Below are 19,635 nucleotides of genomic sequence, written 5' to 3'. Positions count from 1 at the left end.
GCCTCTTCTATAAGCACACTAATTGCCCTCACAAAGGCTCCACATCCTAATACCCTCATAATTAGGGACTCAGTATCAACATATGAATTTAGGTAGGCAGAGGACATAAACATTCAATCTATAGTACCAAACCTGTCTCTCCTGAGCTCCACACCCATATTTTAAACCACTTACTAGACAACATCCTCACCTCTGCCTCATACTCAACTGACCAGAAACAAAATTCATCATTTATCCCCCAAACTTGCTCCATTCCCTTTGTTCTCTAATTTGGTAACTTGCACCTCCATTAACTCAGGTAACCAAGCTAAAAATGTGATTATATTCCTTATCTCATGTATTCAACTAGTTACCAAGTTGTATTAATTCTACCCTCCTAACATCTTTCAGGTATCCTTTTTTAACCCTCTTCACTGCCACTACCTTGCTTTAGAGCAAGCTTGTCCAACCCATGGCCCATGGGCCACATGTGGCCCAGGATGGCTTTGAATGCAGCCCAACACAAATTCAAAAACTTTCTTAAAACATTATGAGTTTTTTTGTGTGTGTGATTTGTTTTAGCTCATCAGCTATTGTTAGTGTTAGAGTATTTTATGTGTGGAAGAACACAATTCTTCCAACGTGGCCCAGGGAAGCCAAAAGATTGGACACCCTGCTTCAGAGCCCATATTAGGTTTTTTTTTTTTTTTGGTCATAAACTGCAGAAATGAACCCTAAGAAAATAAAGGATTTATTTGAAAGAATATTAGGAAACCTCACAGAACTGAAGGGAAAATTGTGTAGTCTGCTTTAGGAAGGACTAGATCTGGGGCAGCTCCGGGGCCCTCAGCAGGCAGAGCTCAGAGCTCAGAGTCTTCCAGCCTGGGACACCACATGAGGTGGCTCAGGTGCAATCATCTTTCAGCTCTGTGGGTCTTTATCAAACTTTCAAATTCTTAATATAACCTGGTTGGCCACCTTTGAATCAATCATCCAGGGCTAGGACGCAGGAGTGAATGGCACTAATTGGTGATGGCTATAGACCCTTATAATTTCTCAACCCCTCCTCAGTACTGTCATAGACTTATCAAGGACCTCTTTGCATCTTTCCAATCTATAGTTCTGTGTCTTTCCAGTCTATAGTTCACATGCCACTATTTTCATATTTCTAAAATATATATTGTTCAATAAGGAGATTATATCTCATTTAAAATCTCTTGATAGCTCTTCATTACTCAGAATAACCCACAAACTTCCTATCAAATAGTTCATTTTAGGATTTGGATCCTGTCTATCTCTCTAGTCTCACCTCTCACTACTCTTCCCCTAAATCTTATGTTCCTGGCATACTGCAATTACAGTATTTTCAATTCCCCTAAATAAGCCAGGCTTTGTTGTATTCTCATGTTTTTGCCTGTGCTTCTCCCTCTTTCTCAAACGTCTGTTTTCTCATCACCTGGTTAATTCACACTCATCTTCCCCAGCTCAGTTTAGGCGGTAGTTCCAAATCTCTCCCAGTCTCTTCTCAGTATGGATTAAGTCCCCTTCCTCATTGCTTCCATAGTACCCTAAACTTAGATCTAATTTGGCATTCCACTCTGTTGCAATCAACCGTTTCTTTGTCTCTCTTCCTGGCTAAACTGTGAGCTCCTAAAGGAGCTCAAGAATTACATCTGATTTATGCTTTGTTCTCATCACCTAGGACAGTGTCTAATATGTCATAAATGTTCAGCAAATATATTGAAATAAGCAAATACTCATTTTGAATGCATAAGATACAAAGCACTGGGAGGGGGACACAAATATTTTTAAAATTTACATTTCCACTTTTAAGGGACTCACAGCTTAAGAGGCAGACAAGACTCGCACATAAGAAAAGTGAAAACAGAACTACAAGACACTATGCAATGACATGCACAAAACCCAGTGACTATAGTCTAGAGTTTGGGATTGCATTAATCTAGAAAATCTTCTCTTTAAAGGAACAACCTGAGTAGTAACATAAAGAAAGAAGATTCAGGGCTGGGTGTGGTGGCTCACGCCTGTAATCCCAGCACTTTGGGAGGCTGAGGCGGGTGGATCACGAGGTCAAGAGATCGAGACCATCCTGGCCAACATGGTGAAACCTCGTCTCTACTAAAAATACAAAAATTAGCCGGGCATGGTGGCGGGCACCTGTAGTCCCAGCTACTCTGGAGGCTGAGGCAGGAGAATCACTTGAACCAGGGAGACAGAGGTTGCAGTGAGCTGAGACTGTGCCACTGCACTCCAGCCTGGCGACAGTGCGAGGATCCGTCAGAAGAAGGAGAAGGAGAAGGAGAAGGGGAAGGAGAAGATTCAAATGGCTGAAGAGATTAGGGACAGCATTTTAAGTATAGGGAATAAGAAAAAATGTTCGCTGTATTTGAAGAATGCAGTGAAAACATTGGCTTAGGTAGGGGTAGATTAAGAGATGGTGAAGATGTGTGTGTGTGTGTGTGTGTGTGTGTGTAGGGAAGTCATAGGCTGGCAAAATAAGAGATTGGCAGATTTTCTTTAAATACACCTTTAAGTTTTGGCCTTTTCATTCTCTGTCTCCAACACAGAACACCTCAGCATTCCAGATTGCCTATTCATCACAAATTCCCTCTGTCTCCTCCAGAATCCAGAACAGAATAATTAAGATATTTTCAAAATGGAAAGTTCCCATGCCAAAGATTTTTGCCTTCTTCACCAAACTAAGATTTCCCGATGTTCTTAAAGGTAGTGTACACCAGGTTTTTCCATTCTTATTTTGAATTTAGTTTTAGTGTTTGTGTGATTTGTTTTTCAGCCTGGCCTGCAGACTAGCAACCCAAGACTTATACTGCCCAATTTGACAGCTCATTTTTATTTTAGTTTCAACATATACATGAACTGGACTTACAATTCCAGAAAAATTAAAGGTGAGAAAAGGGTGAAAAGCTTATTAGTCTATTTCCCTAGAAGGGAACTTTAAGGATTTAGCTCAGTCTTGTCATAAACTCTAGAAATCACCTTTAGGGTTTGTCTAGACAATCAAGTTAGACATAAACCCTTGTCTATGTGCTTTCCACTAAACCTGTGGGCTTCATAGGAACTTGGGCTGATGTAGGTCTTTTCAAAGTTCTACTTAATTGTCAAGGCCCCTATAATGTGATTCCATTCTACCCACCTGCTTTTATTTCTTCCTACTTAACAACAACAAATAATATTCCAATTAGACTACTTCATACACCATCCTGCGAGGTTCTGCTCAAGCTCCACATCCTTTAGGAAACATCCCAAGGCTCATTGACCTTTCTTTTCTCTAAATGGTTGGTTCTACCTTATCAGCTTGTATCTTCCATTTCTAATTGTCTATATCGAAAAGTATAGCAATCCTCCCAACCCCAATATATACACACACTTTTCCCAGCTTCTCAGGCCTAATCTATGAATGAGCATGGCTTTGTTGACAGGAGAAGAAAATTGAAAGATGGCTGCTTCTCCACCTTTAGCCTTCTATGGACATATGTGAATTAATTTTATTTCAGATCTTTTTATAGTTAAATCTCATCATTATCATGGAATTAGAATGTCACCTTTAAATCATTTAGTTAATACTTTCCATTTTGCAGATAAGGAAATTGAGACCCCAAGAGATAAAGTGACTTACCTAATATATTAGCATGTATTTGTCATTATTGTTTTACATTGGATAATCGCTTTCTCCCACCTCCCCCGTTTGTCAAATAAACTTAACTTCTAAGAGCAAGCATCATCATGTCGTGTGCATTTTCTGCATCCACAATAGCACCTATCAGTCTTTTCTTGTTTCCCATACAGGCTCAAGAATGGGGCTGAGTACACACTGTGTGCTAAGGAAAGAGTAGTTAGATTGAATTGAACCCCTGCGGAACGTGGACTCAGATACACTGAATTTGGCCTTGGGTGAATACCTGCCTTGGGTTGGCCAACTAGCAGTCAACAGCAATGAGACAAACCAAGTATGTAGTCTTGTTTGCCCAACTAAGTTATAAATACCACTTTATATTAACTTATTGCATAGCCCACAGCACTTTGAATGGTGCTGGTCACAGAGTAGACTCTCATTAAACATATTTTAATTGACTGATTGTCCCTGGATCAAAAACCAGATCTTGGTCTGTATTTCATGCAACAACTAGAGGAGCTTTTGTCAAAAAGAAAGCACCAGCTTGTTCCAGATGGACGCTGTTGGGCTAAAGAAGCGCTTTTCATATAGTTCTATGCCTTAAATTGGCCCCAAAGAAGAGTATCCGGGATTCTGTGCTTCTTTTTAGGTATCAATGAATCATTTTGAAAAGTGCTACAATAAATATTATACTGTATTACTAATTATTAGATAACTTAATGAAAGGGCACAAACTTCAAGATGTTAAGTTGGGATGAATTTTGGTCTCTCTATCATGGGTCACCTACTCTACTTAGGACCGTTTTTAAGACCTCTGACCTGAGTTAATGGTGCAACTGGTAGCCAGCAACAGATGGAATGTAGCCATCCTTGAATGGGATTTAATCATGGATTTGGGGATTATTTGTAGCATGCTATAGCCAGTTGACCTACAAACTACATAGCATGGCTATTTCTACTTTTATTTTGGTCCTTATTCTGCTATCCTCATTTTTAAAGGAGAGAGGTCTAGTTGAGACAGTTGCATAATTCTTCTTACTTTGAGCTAATTTAACCCCCCAATGGAACTATCTCCAAGGAAGAAGCAGGCCATTTATCTTAATCATTAACCAAATCTTACTGAGGAGCATTTACATTATGTTCTGGCAGCAAATGGGTTTAAAAAGAATAGCAAAGAATAGAATCTGCTTCACCCTATTTTCTGCAAAGAGAATTGGTATTAGGGTGAGGGTAAAAGAGCAGAGTACAGAAATATTTGCCGTTGTTGATTATTTTTACTACCCTAGTTCTAAGAAGAGAAGTCTTCAGAGATGTGGTTAGGAAGACATGAGAGCCAGTAATCCAAGCAAGGTCAACAAGAATTGGAAACTTAGTTGTGAGGTTCTATTAACTATATTCCTTCTCACAGATTCATTGGCTAATCATTGGCCAATCACTGGCAAAAACAGGGCAATTTCCATGTGGAAGAATAATAGGCAGGTAAGTATTCAAAATAGTAGGTGGTTTTTAAGGGTATTGTGAGGATCTAACTTCCCAAAATAATTTCCTTAAGCAGTCCGTTAGAGCACTTCTGTGAATGGTCTAAAATCCTTATTTTAGAAGAAACCAACTCAACGGATGTCACTGAGTCATCCAAAGGTCCCGCTTGTTTAACTCTCAAAACTGAAGTCTTGCTTTTCCCTAGCATGCAGGCTGGATAATGAGTCTGATTTTTTTTGCTACTTCGTCAATTAGTGGTGTGATCACCTAAATTGGACTTGTCTGAGTTAGGCTTCCAAACTTCGTTGAGGGAGACTGACAATATGCAGAAGGCCAGGGCTCTGAGCCAGAAAGTGCAACTGGATGTTCTGCCTCTTTTTCAGGTTTCAAAATGGCAAATCAAAGACTTCAGAAAATAGCTCAGCTAAACGTGAGAAAGGAATGGTTGTCAACAGCAAAGAGGTAAGGAGCGTTAGTAAGTGTTCAATGTTTAATTTTTCTTTGGAGCTGCTTAGTGTACTTAATAAGCTGGCTATCACAAACTTTCCTATTGAAAAGCAAAAAGGAGTAAAAATGTGTATAGAAAACAAGGTTAACTTGTCAAATGCTATTGAAGAGAAATAGAGCACAGAAAAAGAAGGAACAGGACACATCAGCAACAAATCAGGACATAAAACCCAGGAAGCAGAAACCTATCTTAGGGAGTAAGAGCGTGTCAAACCCTAACTTATGCACACTTTACAACTACCTCTTGTAGCAAAACTCTATTGGGTATCTTGGTTGTTTTCCCATGTTTACCACATGCAAGTGAATTTTCCAGGCCGACTTTTATTTAATCAGCCACAGATAGTGAAATTCAACATAACAAAACTAAAAACACATTCCAATTTGGACAATCTTGTGGGTTTAGTCAACTGCTAGAGACTAATTTGGAACAGACATATGCAATACTTCAGAAAACTTCAGGAGTAAAAACATTTTCACCAGGGACTTTCCCCCTAAAATTTTTTTTTTTAAAAAACCTGTAAGAGAAAAGGTCTTCATACCTTTCTCCCAAATAAGTTTTTCCTAACTTCTATGATTCTAAATATGTCATACATTTCATAGTTGTGAAGCAGGTTTTTCATAATATATTTCTATTTTTAACAAATGAACTTCAGTTTTCCACAAGGTGGTAAAAATTAAATGATTGAGTCTTTGGATCCATCCCACCATCTCATAGTTCATCCTACCCTCTCTAAAGGAATTTGTGGAGTGGCTTTGCTATGCTTCTTCCTGCTCCTTCTCCAACTGCCAAGAATTGCCAACTTCTGGCGTTTTCTTCCTGGAGCATAGCAGGGCCTCCTCTTAACTCATAGTTCTGTCCAATTCTGACTGCTTCCCTCTTCTCCATTAGCCCTCTTGCTTATTAACTTTTCAGTGCATGTTCCCTTTCCTCTGTACCCACCTTACCATACCCATACATCCCCTGATGGGGGAGGTATGGCAATCTTTAGAAATGCTGAGCCAGGCTGGGCGTGGTGGCTCATACCTGTAATCCCAGCACTTTGGGAGGCCAAGGTAGGAGGATCACTTGAGCCCAAGAGTTAGTCAACATAGTGAGACCCCCATCTCTACAAAAAATAAAAAATAGGCTGGGCATGGTGGCTCACGCCTGTAATCCCAGCACTTTGGGAGGCCAAGGTGGGCGGATCACTGGAGGTCAGGAGTTTGAAACCAGCCTGGCCAATACAGCAAAACCCCATCTCTACTAAAAATACAAAAATTAGCTGGGCACGGTGGTGGGAGCCTGTAATCACAGCTACTTGGGAGGCTGACGCAGGAGAATTGCTTGAATCCGGGAGCTAGAGGTTGCAGGTAGCCAAGATCACGCCATTGCACTCCAGCCTGGGCAACAGAGCAAGACTCGGTAGCAAAAAATAATAAATAAATAAATAATAATAGCTGGGCATGGTGGCACGTGCCTGTAGACCCAGGTACTCATGAGGCTGAGGCGGGAGGATCATTCGAGCCCAGGAGTTCAAGGTTATGGTGACCTATGATTGCACCAATGCCCTCCAGCCTGGGGGACACAGTGAGACCCTGTCTTTAAAAGAAAAAAGAAAAAAAGAAAAGAAAAAAGAAATGCTGATCCGAACACAGGATAATGATGCACTCTTCTTTTTTTCTGATTTCTGACTATGCCAGGCCAGAAGAAGATAATTCAGAGCTTTTATCTCCTTGTTTTCCTATCTCCTTGATTCATCCTTAGGCAGGGCTATGCAAGAGGAGAAGCAAGAACACTAGGTCAGCAGAAAGGGAATGGAAAAGGCTCAGCTCCTCTACTATCAGATATGACACTCAAATAATCCACTAACATCCAGGACTACCACCAGCAAAAAAATAAAATAAAAAGCAAAGTGGTAGTCAGAAGTGTTACTAAAATTCAATTATTTTTTGCAACATTTCTGGAAGAATTTCATACTGCAGAGACGTTCAAAATTGCAACATGCACTGCTCTTCTTCCTTTCTCTGTGAGTAGGTCGGCTCCCAGCTCAATTGGCAGAGTTGATCCTAGAGCCCCCTTGCACCCACAACTTTTAGGTTAATGCCCTTTTGAAACTTGCTTTTCTCCTTAAAGATTTGTCCTCCGTGTTGATTTTCACCTCATTTCACTCCTATAGCTATGGAAAAGGCATAAGAAAGAGGTGACTCCTTGGAAAGATTTGTCCCAATCTGAACTGATGCTGCCCTTGTCTACTTCCCCTCCTAACGGCTTTCCCTGGCATTTCATAAGGCTGGCCCCATTTCCGCTGACAAGTGTCACAGTCAGGAGGTCTTAGAATCCAGGTCTCCTTGCTGGGGCCCTTGTTCCAGAAACCTAGAGTACAAAATCTGAAGCACACTGTACTTCACTAAGTAAGTTAGAGACCAGTTCTCTAGTGAGACTAAGGTGAGGTAAGGAATGGAATACTGTTTAGGATAGGTGCAACTTCAAACCACTAACTTTGATTATCCTCTTTAGATTTTTGATGCAGTCGGGCGATCAAAATTTGTTCTAGAGAACCTTCGGCATTACACAGTCCATCCAAATTTGGTAGGTAGAAAAAGCATTCCCCCAAGATTTCTAAGGGGAAGTTTCAGCAGTAGTGCATATGCCCACTGTGAGTGTCCCTAATGCCTCCAAGTGTCCCCAGCTTCTATGAATGTGCGTACTCTCAGGACAGGCAGGCAGAGCTGCATCTAGGTTATGATGCCAGAGGCAGTGCTGAGGATTGGGGTGGCAAAGAGGGAGACGAGAACTGGGAAGAAAGTGGGTCCCCACAGCTGATTTTTTTTAAGTTGAGAAAACATTTATGATCAGGAAAAAAATATATTTATAATCCATTTTCTCCCTTTCACTTCCTTCCCCACAACCCTCTGCCTTTCTCCTATTGAGAGAAAGGCAAATTTAGTGGGACTGCCCCTTCCTCACCCACACCTTAAGTGACATGCTATCTTTTGTGGCTGCTTTTCCTTTTTTAACATTGTGCTTGTGAGTACATGTGAATGTGCTTGTGCCTGAGAAATGCTGACGTAAATATGGAACATTACGTGGAAGACGTAAATATGGGGAGGTGTTGCACGTGGCTGTGCCGACTCCTGAAGAATTCCTTGAGCAAGATTTGGTCCCTGGTAGCTTTCCCCTGTACCTTAGAAAGAGTTGTAGAGATAAGGCCAATTAGGTTTAGCCACGTAGAAACTTCTCTGCTTGTCCCATTATATTGGAAGAATTAAGTTACCTGACTCCTTTTACCATGGAAACCTTTCCATCACATTGCCCCAGCCCCTTAGTGTATTTCCAGGGGAATGCCCCAAGGGAAGAGAGGGACTGAGAGCTTCAGATAGTTTCTGACAAACACATTTTAGGGCTGCATGTGATGACTCACTTCTGTAATCTCCATACTTTGGGAGGCTGAGATGGATGCATCGCTTGAGCCCAGGAATTTGAAACCAGCCTGGGCAACATGGCAAAACTCCATCTCTACAAAACAAAAACAAAAACAAAAAACACAAAAATCAGCTGGACAGGGTGACATGTGCCTGTAATCCCAGCTACTTAGGAGGCCAAGGTGGGAGAATCACTTGAGCCCGGGAGGTCTAGGTTGCAGTGAGTCATGATCATGCCACTGTGCTCCAGCCTGGGCATCAGAGTGAGACTCCGTCTCAAAAAAAACAAAAACGAAACCAAAAAACCCCACAGATTTTGCAGCAAGTTTGTCCAGCTTCTGTTCTTACCCCACAGAGGCTAAGTATTAGCCAACCAATTTGTTAACCTGCTCTTGGCCTAATCTCTTTTTCTCTCTGGAAACCTTTCTGTCTATTCAGGCCCAGTACTATAAGCCTTTGAAGACCACTGCCCTGCAGAAATTCCTGGCTCAAAACAGGAAAACCACCAGCTTCATGTTAAAAGTAACACAGTATGACCAGGATAAGACGTTACTGATTATGACCAACAACCCACCTCCCTGCTCAATCACCCAGCAAGACAAGGAGAGTGCACCAAAATATTTTTCCAAGGAGTTACTGCTCAAGGTCATGGTAAGCAGAAGTCTCCTGGCACCCGAAATGTGAACCCTGAAGAATTAGGAGTTAGCATTGAGAAGGAAGCTAACTTAACATGGAGAATAGTACTCAGAAAACTACCTCTTAATTTTTTTTGTTGTTTGTTTGAGATAGGGTCTCACTCTGTCACCCAGGCCAGACTGCGGTGGCACAATCATGGCTCACTGCAGCCTCGACCTCTTGGGCTCAAACACTCTTCCCATCTCAGCCTCCTGAGTAGCTAGAGCTACAGGTGTGCACCACCATGCCCGACTAAATTTTTTTTATTATTTTTTTGGAGACGGGGGTCTCACTATGTTGCCCAGGCTAGTCTCGAACTCATGGCCTCAAGTGATTCTCCAGCCTCGGCCTCCCAAAGTGCTGGGATTATAGGTGTGAGCCACTGCACTTGGTCTATCTCTTCCTTCTTATTCCTGATCCTATGCTTCACAAAACAGCATCTGGAGAACCTGGGAATCAGAATTCAATAATTTTGGGTGCTGACACTTCATTGCAGGGAGAAAATGGGGTCTTCATTGGAAAGTGTTCTTCTTTGGCCAAAGATATTTAATTTGTAACTAACAAAGGGTAGACTAGCCACTGACTTTCTAGTTGAGAATAAGGTAGTAAAAGATGAGTCAGGAAATGAGGAATAAAAACAGGGATGAATATCTAAATGGGAAAGGAGTAAGAATGATGCTTTAGTACACATTACTTTCCAGTTTCAGAAGAGGGAATTTTGCCATCACAGTAGCCAAACCTTTGAAACTCCTTTATAGACTAAAGAAGTTCAAATTCCATTCAACAAGCAATTGCTGAGGATACAGTAAGCTAAAAACCAGAATATAAAGATGATTACAGGATAGTTTCTATCTTAAAGGAACTTGGAGTCTAACAGCAGAAAGATCAATAAATGAAGTATGTTAAAGTAATAGAAGAATATACAAAATACAGAAGTAATGTAGAATACAGTATTTCTGTTGGGAAAAAGAGAGTGAGCAGCGAAGTGACCCATGACGAAAGAACAGGAAAATATCAAATCAGAGGAAAGAGCAAAAGCATGAAGACATGGGAAAATGAGGTGCATTCAGGAAGATGTAAGAAAGTAAATGGCAGGGCCAGGCGCGGTGGCTCACGCCTGTAATCCCAGCACTTCGGGAGGCTGAGGCGGGTAGATCACTTGAGATAAGGAGTTTGACACCAGTTTGGCCAACATGGTGAAACCGCATCTCTCCTAAAAATACAAAAATTAGCCATGCGTGGTGGTGCATGCCTGTAGTCCCAGCTACTCAGGAGGCTGAGGGAGGAGAATCGCTTGAACCTGGGAGGCGGAGACTGCAGTGAGCCGAGATAGCGCTACTGCATTCAGCATGGGCGACAGGGCGAGACTCCATCTCAAAAAAAAAAGAAAAAAAAGAGTAAATGGCAGGAGACAAAAGGATGTAATCAAATTTGCATTTTAGGAAGACTGTTTTGGAGGTTGAAGAAAGGTGCATTAGTAGTTGTGGAAGAGACAAAAGCCAGAAAGATTAGTTATAATGTTACTAAAATAGTCAAGGTGAGAGATGCTGAAGACTTGAACTAAATCATTAGCGGAGGAAGTAGAGAAAATTGAATTAAGAGATATTTAAGAATCAAAATCTGGCCGGGAGCGGTGGCTCACACCTGTAATCCCAGCACTTTGGGAGGCTGAGGCGGGTGGATCACGAGGTCAGGAGATTGAGACCATCCTGGCTAACCCGGTGAAACCCTGTCTCTACTAAAAATACAAAAAATTAGCCGGGCGTGGTAGTGGGCGCCTGTAGTCCCAGCTACTCCGGGGGCTGAGGCAGGAGAATGGTGTGAACGTGGGAGGTGGAGCTTGCAGTGAGCCGAGATCGCGCCACTGCACTCCAGCCTGGGCGACAGAGGGAGACTCAGTCTCAAAAAAAAAGAATCAAAATCTAAAAAAGGTCATGACAGCCTCAAGAGTGGGTCTAATCTAACAAGAACAAATTAAATAAATGCATTAAGTGAAAGTGCAAACAAAGGATTCTAGCAGAAATTTTATGCTGGGCATGGCACCCAAGTGAGACCCTTATAATAAAATGTGGTGAATTTGGAGTTAGTGTTTCCATAGTTGCTAGACGGATGACAGTGAGAGATTCTCCTTCAAGTGGAAGATAAAATGCTAATATCCAATGGCATATACTAACAAAGGAGTTAATGAATTTACTGCGTGTGGTCTCTTGGGTCTCAGAATTTGTGCCCTTTGAAGGTAAGCTCAGGGGAAGTTTCTCATGGCAGTGGGTGGACCATACATTGAGAAAGGGATAAATGCCAGGCCAGGATTGCCCTGCTTAATGTGCAGAAGGAAATACAAAGCCATCATGTAAACTGGGTGCAGGAAGAGCTTTCTTCCAACAGCCTGTACACTTTGTGAACTCTCCAGTTCAGGTGCAGAATCTAATCATATTGATGAGCAAATTGTGGTACCAGTTAAATTGTACTAATGGATAGAGTTAAGGCTCAAAGACTGGCACCATAGTAATTTTATGGGGCTATCGGACTGGAACAAGCCCAAGAAGATTGAAACGTGTGATATCTACAATGCCTCTTTAATATTCATGCAGCATCCTTTCCTTCCCTTGTTGGACAAATGTGATAATCTTTTGTAAACCTAGAATCATATACAAGAAAAGCATTCTTTGCTATGCCCAGGCATGCATCCAAAAAGAGCGTGAGTTCTAGTAGGCAAGTTGTGGAATGTACTAGATATATCTATTACAGTGATTGTTATACTAACAGCCCCTTCTAAGGGAAACTGACCCTGCCACAGTCTCCTGAGTAAGGGAATGTCCTGAGAAGTTCTATTTTGTACAACAGGACCCTGTCCCCACTCCTAGCTGAGACCAGAGGAGGATATCAGACCCAGCAAAGCAAAATTCATAGGCTGGGTAGTCACCTGTGACGTGGATTGGTACTCTAAAACCAAAACAAACAAAAAACAAATCAAAACAAAAACCAATCAACCTACCAACACCCAGAATCCCTGAGCTAAACAGATTCTTGTTTCCAGGCCTCTGAATTGAGAAATGAAAAGATTGAAGCAGTAGGAATGAAAGCTAAAAGGACACATAGGGTGGGGCTAGAAAAGACTCAAACCGGCCTGGCGCGATGGCTCACACCTGTAAGCCCAGCACTTTGGGAGGCCGAGGCGGGCAGATCACGAGGTCAGGAGATTGAGACCATCCTGGCTAACGTGGTGAAACCCTGTCTCTACTAAGAATACAAAAAATTATCCGGGCGTGGTGGCACATGCCTGTAGTCCTAGCTACTTGGGGGGCTAACACAGGAGAATTGCTTGAACCTGAGAGGTGGAGGTTGCAGTGAGCGGAGATTGTGCCACTGCAGTCCAGCCTGGGCAACAGAGTGAGATTCCATCCCCCTTAAAAAAAAAAAAAAAAAAAAAAAAGACTCAAACCATGAGGAAGAAAGGTAGTGAAGAGGCCATGAAGTAGAATGTGGGAAGGCTGAAGTTACAGGGAAGTAGGAAGTAGAAGTAAACAAGCATAAGCTATAGGTAGAAAAAAAACCATATATAAAAATATATACATATACACACATGTTTATGGAGTAAAGGTGTGGAGTGAACAAAGTAGAGGGAGGAGAAGGAAGCAGATAGGAAGAAAGTAGGAGAAACATGTGAGTGATATGTTTGTGTTAAGACAGTGGTCCTTCACTAGTGCTGTCTTGGATTCCAAATAACTTTTCAGTTACTGTTTTTCTGATATGAGGTCCAGCTCTCCTAGGGTTTTGCTTTTCTTATGGCTGGATAGTTATCTGTATCTTAGTTATTAGGCACATGTGCTCTTACAGTAATTCAAGATAACTCAAATGGATTTCTTTTCCTTAAAATTATTAGGTTGGCGCAAAAGTAACTGCAGTTTTTGCCATTATAATTGCAAAACTGCAGTTACTTGTGCACCATCCTAATACAAGAGCTTAAAGAGAATAAGTTCAGAATTGAAAAGACATGGTCCAGAAGCAGCAAGTATTAAAAGACAAAAAGGCTTTAAGATTCTGATAGCAAAAGCTCAATATATTAATTAGTTTGGTCATTTATTAATTCAACAAATATTTATTGAACATCTACAATGTGCCAGGCACTATTAGGGGTGCTAGGGATATATTAATGACTAAGACCCAGTCTTTGCTCTAATGAAGCTTAATTCTAGTGACTTAGACCATAAACAAATGATCACACAGATAATGTATAATGTGATAAATGCCATGACAAAGCAGGATAAGGAGATGGAATGTGACGGATGTGGGTGGCAATATTAGATAGTGTAGTTAAGAAGGCTTGGCTGGGCGCGGTGGCTCACGCCTGTAATCCCAGCGCTTTGGGAGGCCAAGGTGGGAGGATCACGAGGTCAGGAGTTCGAGACCAACCTGGCCAACATGGTGAAACCCTGTTTCTACTAAAACACAAAAATTAGCCGGGCGTGGTGACATGCACCTGTAATCTTAGCTACTCGGGAGGCTGAGACAGGAGAACCGCTAGAATCCAGGAGGCAGAGGTTGCAGTGAGCCAAGATCACGCCATAGCACTCCAGCTCTGGGCGACAGAGTGAGACTCTACCTCAAAAAAAAAGAAGAAGGCTCTCAGAATTGACGACTTTTTGTTGTTGTTTTACTGAGATGGAGTCTCACTCTGTTGCCCAGGCTGGAGTGCAGTGGTGTGATCTTGGCTCACTGCAACCTCTGACTCCCGGGTTCAAGCGATTCTTCTGCCTTAGCCTCCTGAGTAGCTGGGAATATAGGCACATGCCACCACGCCCAGCTAATTTTTTTGTATTTTTAGTAGAGACGGGGTTTCACCATGTTGGTCAGGCTGGTCTCGAACTCCTGACCTCAAATGATCCATTGCTTCGGCCTCCCAAAGTGCTGGGATTACAGGCATGAGCCACTGCGCCTGGTTGACTTTTGAATAGACACTTCCATGGGGCCAGGGGATATGCCATGCAGTTACTACGCCTGGCATATTGTTTTCATTTCAGACTGCCGCACATTAGTTAGAATATGAACTGTAGCTTTCTCAAATGAGATTAAAAAAAGAAAAAGGAACCCAATACCATGTCATATGAAAAAAAGTTCAAGACATTGGCAATGTTTAGCCTGGAAGAGACAGAGCTTAGGAGGAATGTGATGGATTCCTTCAAAATGTTTAAGGACTCTATGGAAGAAGGACTAGATTTGTTCCTTCTGGACTATAGGGTAAAAGTTACAGGGAGATATCTATTGGCTGATCAAAGGTGAAATCTTTTTTTTTTAGATATAGAAAGATTGAGCACTTGATAGTGAGATTATGGAGGGGCTAGGAGGGTCAGACAAACAGACTGGATGACTTAAGATTCTTTCTGAAAGACTTTGATTCTATGACCTTTAGTAATGGTATAATTATTACTTCACAACATCCCATTCCATGGCCTTCTCATTAAAGAGAATGGAATGTGGATGAGGCAGCCATCTCCAAGAAAGGAAGGTAAAGTCCCATGGATCTATTTCCCAATTTATTGCCAAATGCTTAGTTTCCCAAGGACTTCACTGGTTGAATCCTTCCCCAAACTGGGTAACTTTCTCTGCCATTCACTCCCAAGGGCCAGTAGGCAAATTTAATCAATTACTTAGGAAACTGAACAGGCTTTGGACAAGTAATCTGGCAATGAAAAGAGTGTTTTCCCTCCCAGGGAACGGCTTCCTCTGATTCTGGTTTCTGAGTTCCCACTTCCCCCTCTGACAGGTTTTGTTGCATCATTGTAGGGGAATTGGAACTTAGTCCAGGAACTTGGTCCAAACTTAAAATCCCAAGGGACTCAGCTTACGCCCTCACTCTTCTTCCCTCGTTTCCCTACAGGAAAGTCATCATCAGCACAAACCCACTGAGAACCTCTGGCTGTCCCGCATGACTCAGAAAAAAAAGTTAAGATCTAAGCTGAAACCAATCTTCCCTTTGATACTGTCGGACGATCCCACATCCAAGCAAGAACAATGGTTTAGGTGAAATCTTGCTTCTTCTTGTACTCGCTTTCTTTCCTATCTTTTCCCTATTCACGTTTCTCATTCTTTGCCATACAATTTAATGACATACTCTTTGGTTGTACAACTGCATGATAATAAGACACGACTTTCCCTACATGACCCTAACTTCATTGACACTCAAATCAAAGAGAAACAGTCACGCAAAACTAAGGTTTTGCATTGGCAATGGTTTCAAGATTGAGGGGAAATATTCCAAGGTCTGTGCTTTGAAGAAACAGGAAAAAAAAAAAAAAAGTACCCTCAGTACAAGTTAGGCGCTATATCACAGGAACAATGTGCTATGAGAACACATTAGACAAAAGAGGTTTTATGTGAAACTACTTACAAGAGCAGCCTATGTGTAGTTTAGAGAGGAGAGAAGAGATTCTGGAGTTCCTCCAAAGGTTGTGTTAAGTTCAGAAGCATCCCTTGCCACGGAACAATAATCCTACTTGGAGTATTCTCTTGTCTCTGAGAATGTAGCCAACTTTAAAGTGAATGGTGGGGCTGGGCGCGGTGGCTTATGCCTATAATCCCAGCACTTTGGGAGGCCAAGGTAGGCAGATCACTTGAGCTCAGGAGTTCGAGACCAGCCTGGCCAACATGGTGAAAACCGTCTCTACTAAAAATACAAAAATTAGCCAGGCGTGGTGGCAGGTGCTTGTAATCCCAGCTACTTGGGAGGCTGAGGGAGAAGAATCACTTGAACCTGGGAGGCAGAGGTTGCAGTGAGCCAAGATCATGCTACTGCACTCCAGCTTGGGTGACAGAACAAGACTCGTGTCTCAAAACAAATACATAAAATAAAATAAAACAAAATAAAATAAAATAAAATAAAGTGAATGGTTCCATGAATCCCCCCGCCCTGGGATCTACTAAACAAAGAACTTTCTTTGTTAAGGTTTTCCACTGACAATGATTTCAAGAGCGAAGGGAAGTATTCAAAAGTCTACGCTTTGAGGACACAGAAGAAAATGTACCCTCAGTTCACCTTTGCTCCAGTCCATGAGAGAGATATGAGGAAAGATGGTAAGCTCCTCTCTTTCAAAGCAAAGGCTTACTGGACTGAGATGTGGGCTGGAGATAAAATCCATGAGGATTATATAAGTGGCAAACCGGCTTCTCTCATGGTAGTCCTGGAGACTATTTTTCCCTATAGCATGGAAGTTAACAACAAATAGAGGCTCAAAAGGTGCAAAGCTCTGGACCTGTTTAAATCCTCAAATTTCAAGAAAGCTCTAGCAGTGTTTACTAAGCTATATCACCCAGCACTTTAATAGTTTTTGGCATATTGATGTATTATTTGCTGTTAATTTACTTAGCATTTTTTTAAAAGGATTTTTAAAAAATCTCATCCTAATTAATACTATATCATTGATATCATGGTTTTGATGTACAAATTATATGCTTTTCTGAAACACTTAAATCCAATTTATAATAATGAAATTTTAAAATGTTTATGTACCACCTAGAACCACTCAGTGGTATGCATATTATACTTTGAGGAAAAAACTGCTCTAAAAGGGCCAAAGTATAAGTCTCTGTGTCTTAAAGGTACAAAAGTCTCTGGGATTGGGGTAGGGAATGAGGTAAAAGGGGCTTGGAATAAGGTTGTATGGCAGAGGGTACAATGAGAATCCTCTTCACATATTATCATTTATTTAACAGTGTTTCAAGGGTTCCTACTAAGTGTTTGACACTTATCAAGCACCAACAATAGCACTTTAAATATGTGAAAGAGATGAAACAGATCATAAAAGGCCTTGAGAGGCTGGATGTGTCCATAATCCCAGCAGTTTGGGAGGCTGGGGCAGGAGGATTGCTGGAGGTCAGCAGCTTGACACTAGCCTGGGCAACATAGTGAGATCCTGTCTCTACAAAAAATAATTTTAAAAAATTTAACAGGGTGTGGTGGCATGCACCTGTAGTCTGAGCTATCTGGGGGGCTTGAGGAAGGAGGATTGCTTGAGCCTAGGAGTTCAAGGTTGCAGTTAGCTGTGATTATGCCATTGCACTCCAGCCTGGGTAACAGAGTGAGGCCCTGTCTGAAAAACAAACAAACAACAACAATAACAAAAAAATCAAAAATACCACAATGCCTTAAATATTATTTAAATAAAGGTTTGGGTTTTATCTATTAGGCAGTTTGGACCCAATGAAGAATTTCAGGGCACTGAGTACACATTTGTATATTATATACATATAATTGGTGGGTCCTCAGACTTCACCAGCTCATGGTTTTAAGATAAGGTCCATTTCTCTTACTGGGTTTCCTTGCTCAAACAATTTCTGAGACTCCCTAAGGTATCCTTGCCTGTCCCACAAAGCCATTGTAGTGATTGCTCAGCCCCTTTGCCAGCCATCCTCAGTCCAAATAGTCCTGGTACCAGAGGCCTGGGGTCATATTATACTATCCCTTAACTGGCTTCTTCAGGCTTCTCTGCTCCCGCTACACCTATTTGCCACCACACCCCATCCCATTTCCACCTACTGATGCTCTTAACTCCGTAAATACCGCACAGCTAAAAACAACCTGTGGTATTAAACGAAACTTCATAGATATACAGAAAAGCTGAAGAACAGGAGAGAATGATTGATCTTGCTTTACAAGGGGCTAGTCTTAGCCCCAAATCTGAACTCAGGTCCTTCTACTTCCCAGCAGGTCTCCGGGGCATTACCCATCTTGGGAACCTCTGGGCCTATTATCTACACTGTCTCTGCCTAGGTTCCCAATACCCTTGGGCCAAGGAAGAGGAAGAAGATGTTTCCTTCCCCAAAGCCTGTTTGTTTTCACCCCCAGAATAAATGAGTGCAGACTTCTATTTCCTTCAAGGAAAACTCCACCTACAAAGTATGACTTGAACTTTACAAGCCATATAAAGCAAACATAGTAGTTAATAGTACATTTAGTCAAGTCGGAGTTAAATCTTAAATGATACCACATGTAGGGTATCAGCAGTTCATCTTCAATCTGTATTTCAGGGAAAGAATTTCTCTAGGATGTAGAATGCAATGTAGGTTAGAATTTCTCCAATTTTCCAGGGGCACGATCCTGTTGAGTATAGACCCAATTTACATTTCTAAACAGTTATGCCAGTGAAGCCAAAGGCAGACAAAGTTTCTTAGCCACACTCTTAGACAAGAGAACAGAAAGCCAGCATACACTCTGAGAAGAAGAGGAACATGAGTTAGGAATGAATGCACGTTAATTTAGTAAGTTTCTTAAGTGTCAGTATGGTTTCAGATGGAATCATTGAAAGAAGGCTTGAACAATGAAGACTCTAAACTGGCAATGAGTTTTCCACTGGGTTTTGATGAAATGAAGGAATCCAAAAATTATAAAATAGGTTGGGAATGGTATTATACGGTCCAAAATCTACCCTCTAAAGACCAGCCTCTGGTCCCTCCAAGTGGGTCTCCTTCACGTCTCACATTAAGCATCCTTCGAGTACTTCTGAAAAGCCACATTCACCAGGGTGCCTGTGCTTTGTCGCAGCTTCCAAGAAGTCAGCGAGTGAAAGGCCCATTTCCAAAGTGATTCGGGAACCACTGACACTCGCATCGCTCTTGGAAGACACGCCCACCAGAACCGCGCCCGGGGAGAGCGCCTTCCGCAACGGGAGGATCCCGCAGTGGATTATCAAAAAGGCCACGGCCATCGGTTGAACACAGACCCCTGAGTCCTTCCGCTTCACTCTCCTGAGACTGGGGGGTCCGCAGAAGTCGCCAACCAAATAAAACCACATTCCTGTTGCTGCAGGCGTGGGCTCTCGGGTAGCAGGCCGCAAGGGTCGAGCCGAAGCCTCCGGCGGGCCGGAGGAGGAGGAGAGGGCGTGGCTGCGTCCCCGGGGGCCCAGGGCGGCCGGGGAGGGCGGGCCTTGGCCCCGAGTGACGGCGCG

General features: G+C 42.1%; 1 protein-coding gene across 3 annotated transcripts; it reads left to right on the top strand.

The window, feature by feature from the left end:
* The first annotated feature begins 1,743 nt into the window (after positions 1 to 1,743).
* On the top strand, positions 1,744 to 19,491 carry TSGA13 (testis specific 13). 3 transcript variants are annotated; one of them, XM_032761755.2, is made up of 9 exons: positions 1,744 to 2,351; positions 2,621 to 2,721; positions 3,805 to 3,965; positions 5,494 to 5,572; positions 8,115 to 8,186; positions 9,458 to 9,670; positions 15,573 to 15,715; positions 16,638 to 16,765; positions 19,233 to 19,491. In XM_032761755.2, the coding sequence occupies exons 3-9, from the start codon at positions 3,952 to 3,954 to the stop codon at positions 19,400 to 19,402; spliced, it is 819 nt and encodes a 272-aa protein (XP_032617646.1). In that variant the 5' UTR covers positions 1,744 to 2,351; positions 2,621 to 2,721; positions 3,805 to 3,951; the 3' UTR covers positions 19,403 to 19,491. The 3 variants fall into 3 exon arrangements, with proteins under 3 accessions (XP_032617646.1, XP_058282765.1, XP_058282763.1); XM_058426782.1 differs by lacking the exons at positions 1,744 to 2,351; positions 3,805 to 3,965 and having other exon boundaries at positions 2,696 to 2,721; XM_058426780.1 differs by lacking the exons at positions 1,744 to 2,351; positions 2,621 to 2,721; positions 3,805 to 3,965 and adding an exon at positions 4,927 to 5,110.
* Positions 19,492 to 19,635: the final 144 nt, after the last annotated feature.

Source organism: Hylobates moloch, unplaced genomic scaffold, assembly GCF_009828535.3.
Source record: "Hylobates moloch isolate HMO894 unplaced genomic scaffold, HMol_V3 SCAFFOLD_1, whole genome shotgun sequence".
NCBI lineage: Eukaryota > Metazoa > Chordata > Mammalia > Primates > Hylobatidae > Hylobates > Hylobates moloch.
The sequence above is the reverse complement of the archived record's forward strand: the minus strand, read 5'-3'. Positions and strand labels throughout refer to the sequence as shown.

Coding starts and splice junctions, on each gene's coding strand:
- TSGA13 (XM_032761755.2), top strand. Junction 9,671..15,572: donor AGTTACTGCTCAAGGTCATG/GTAAGCAGAAGT, acceptor GTTTCCCTACAG/GAAAGTCATCATCAGCACAA. Junction 15,716..16,637: donor AAGCAAGAACAATGGTTTAG/GTGAAATCTTGC, acceptor TTCTTTGTTAAG/GTTTTCCACTGACAATGATT.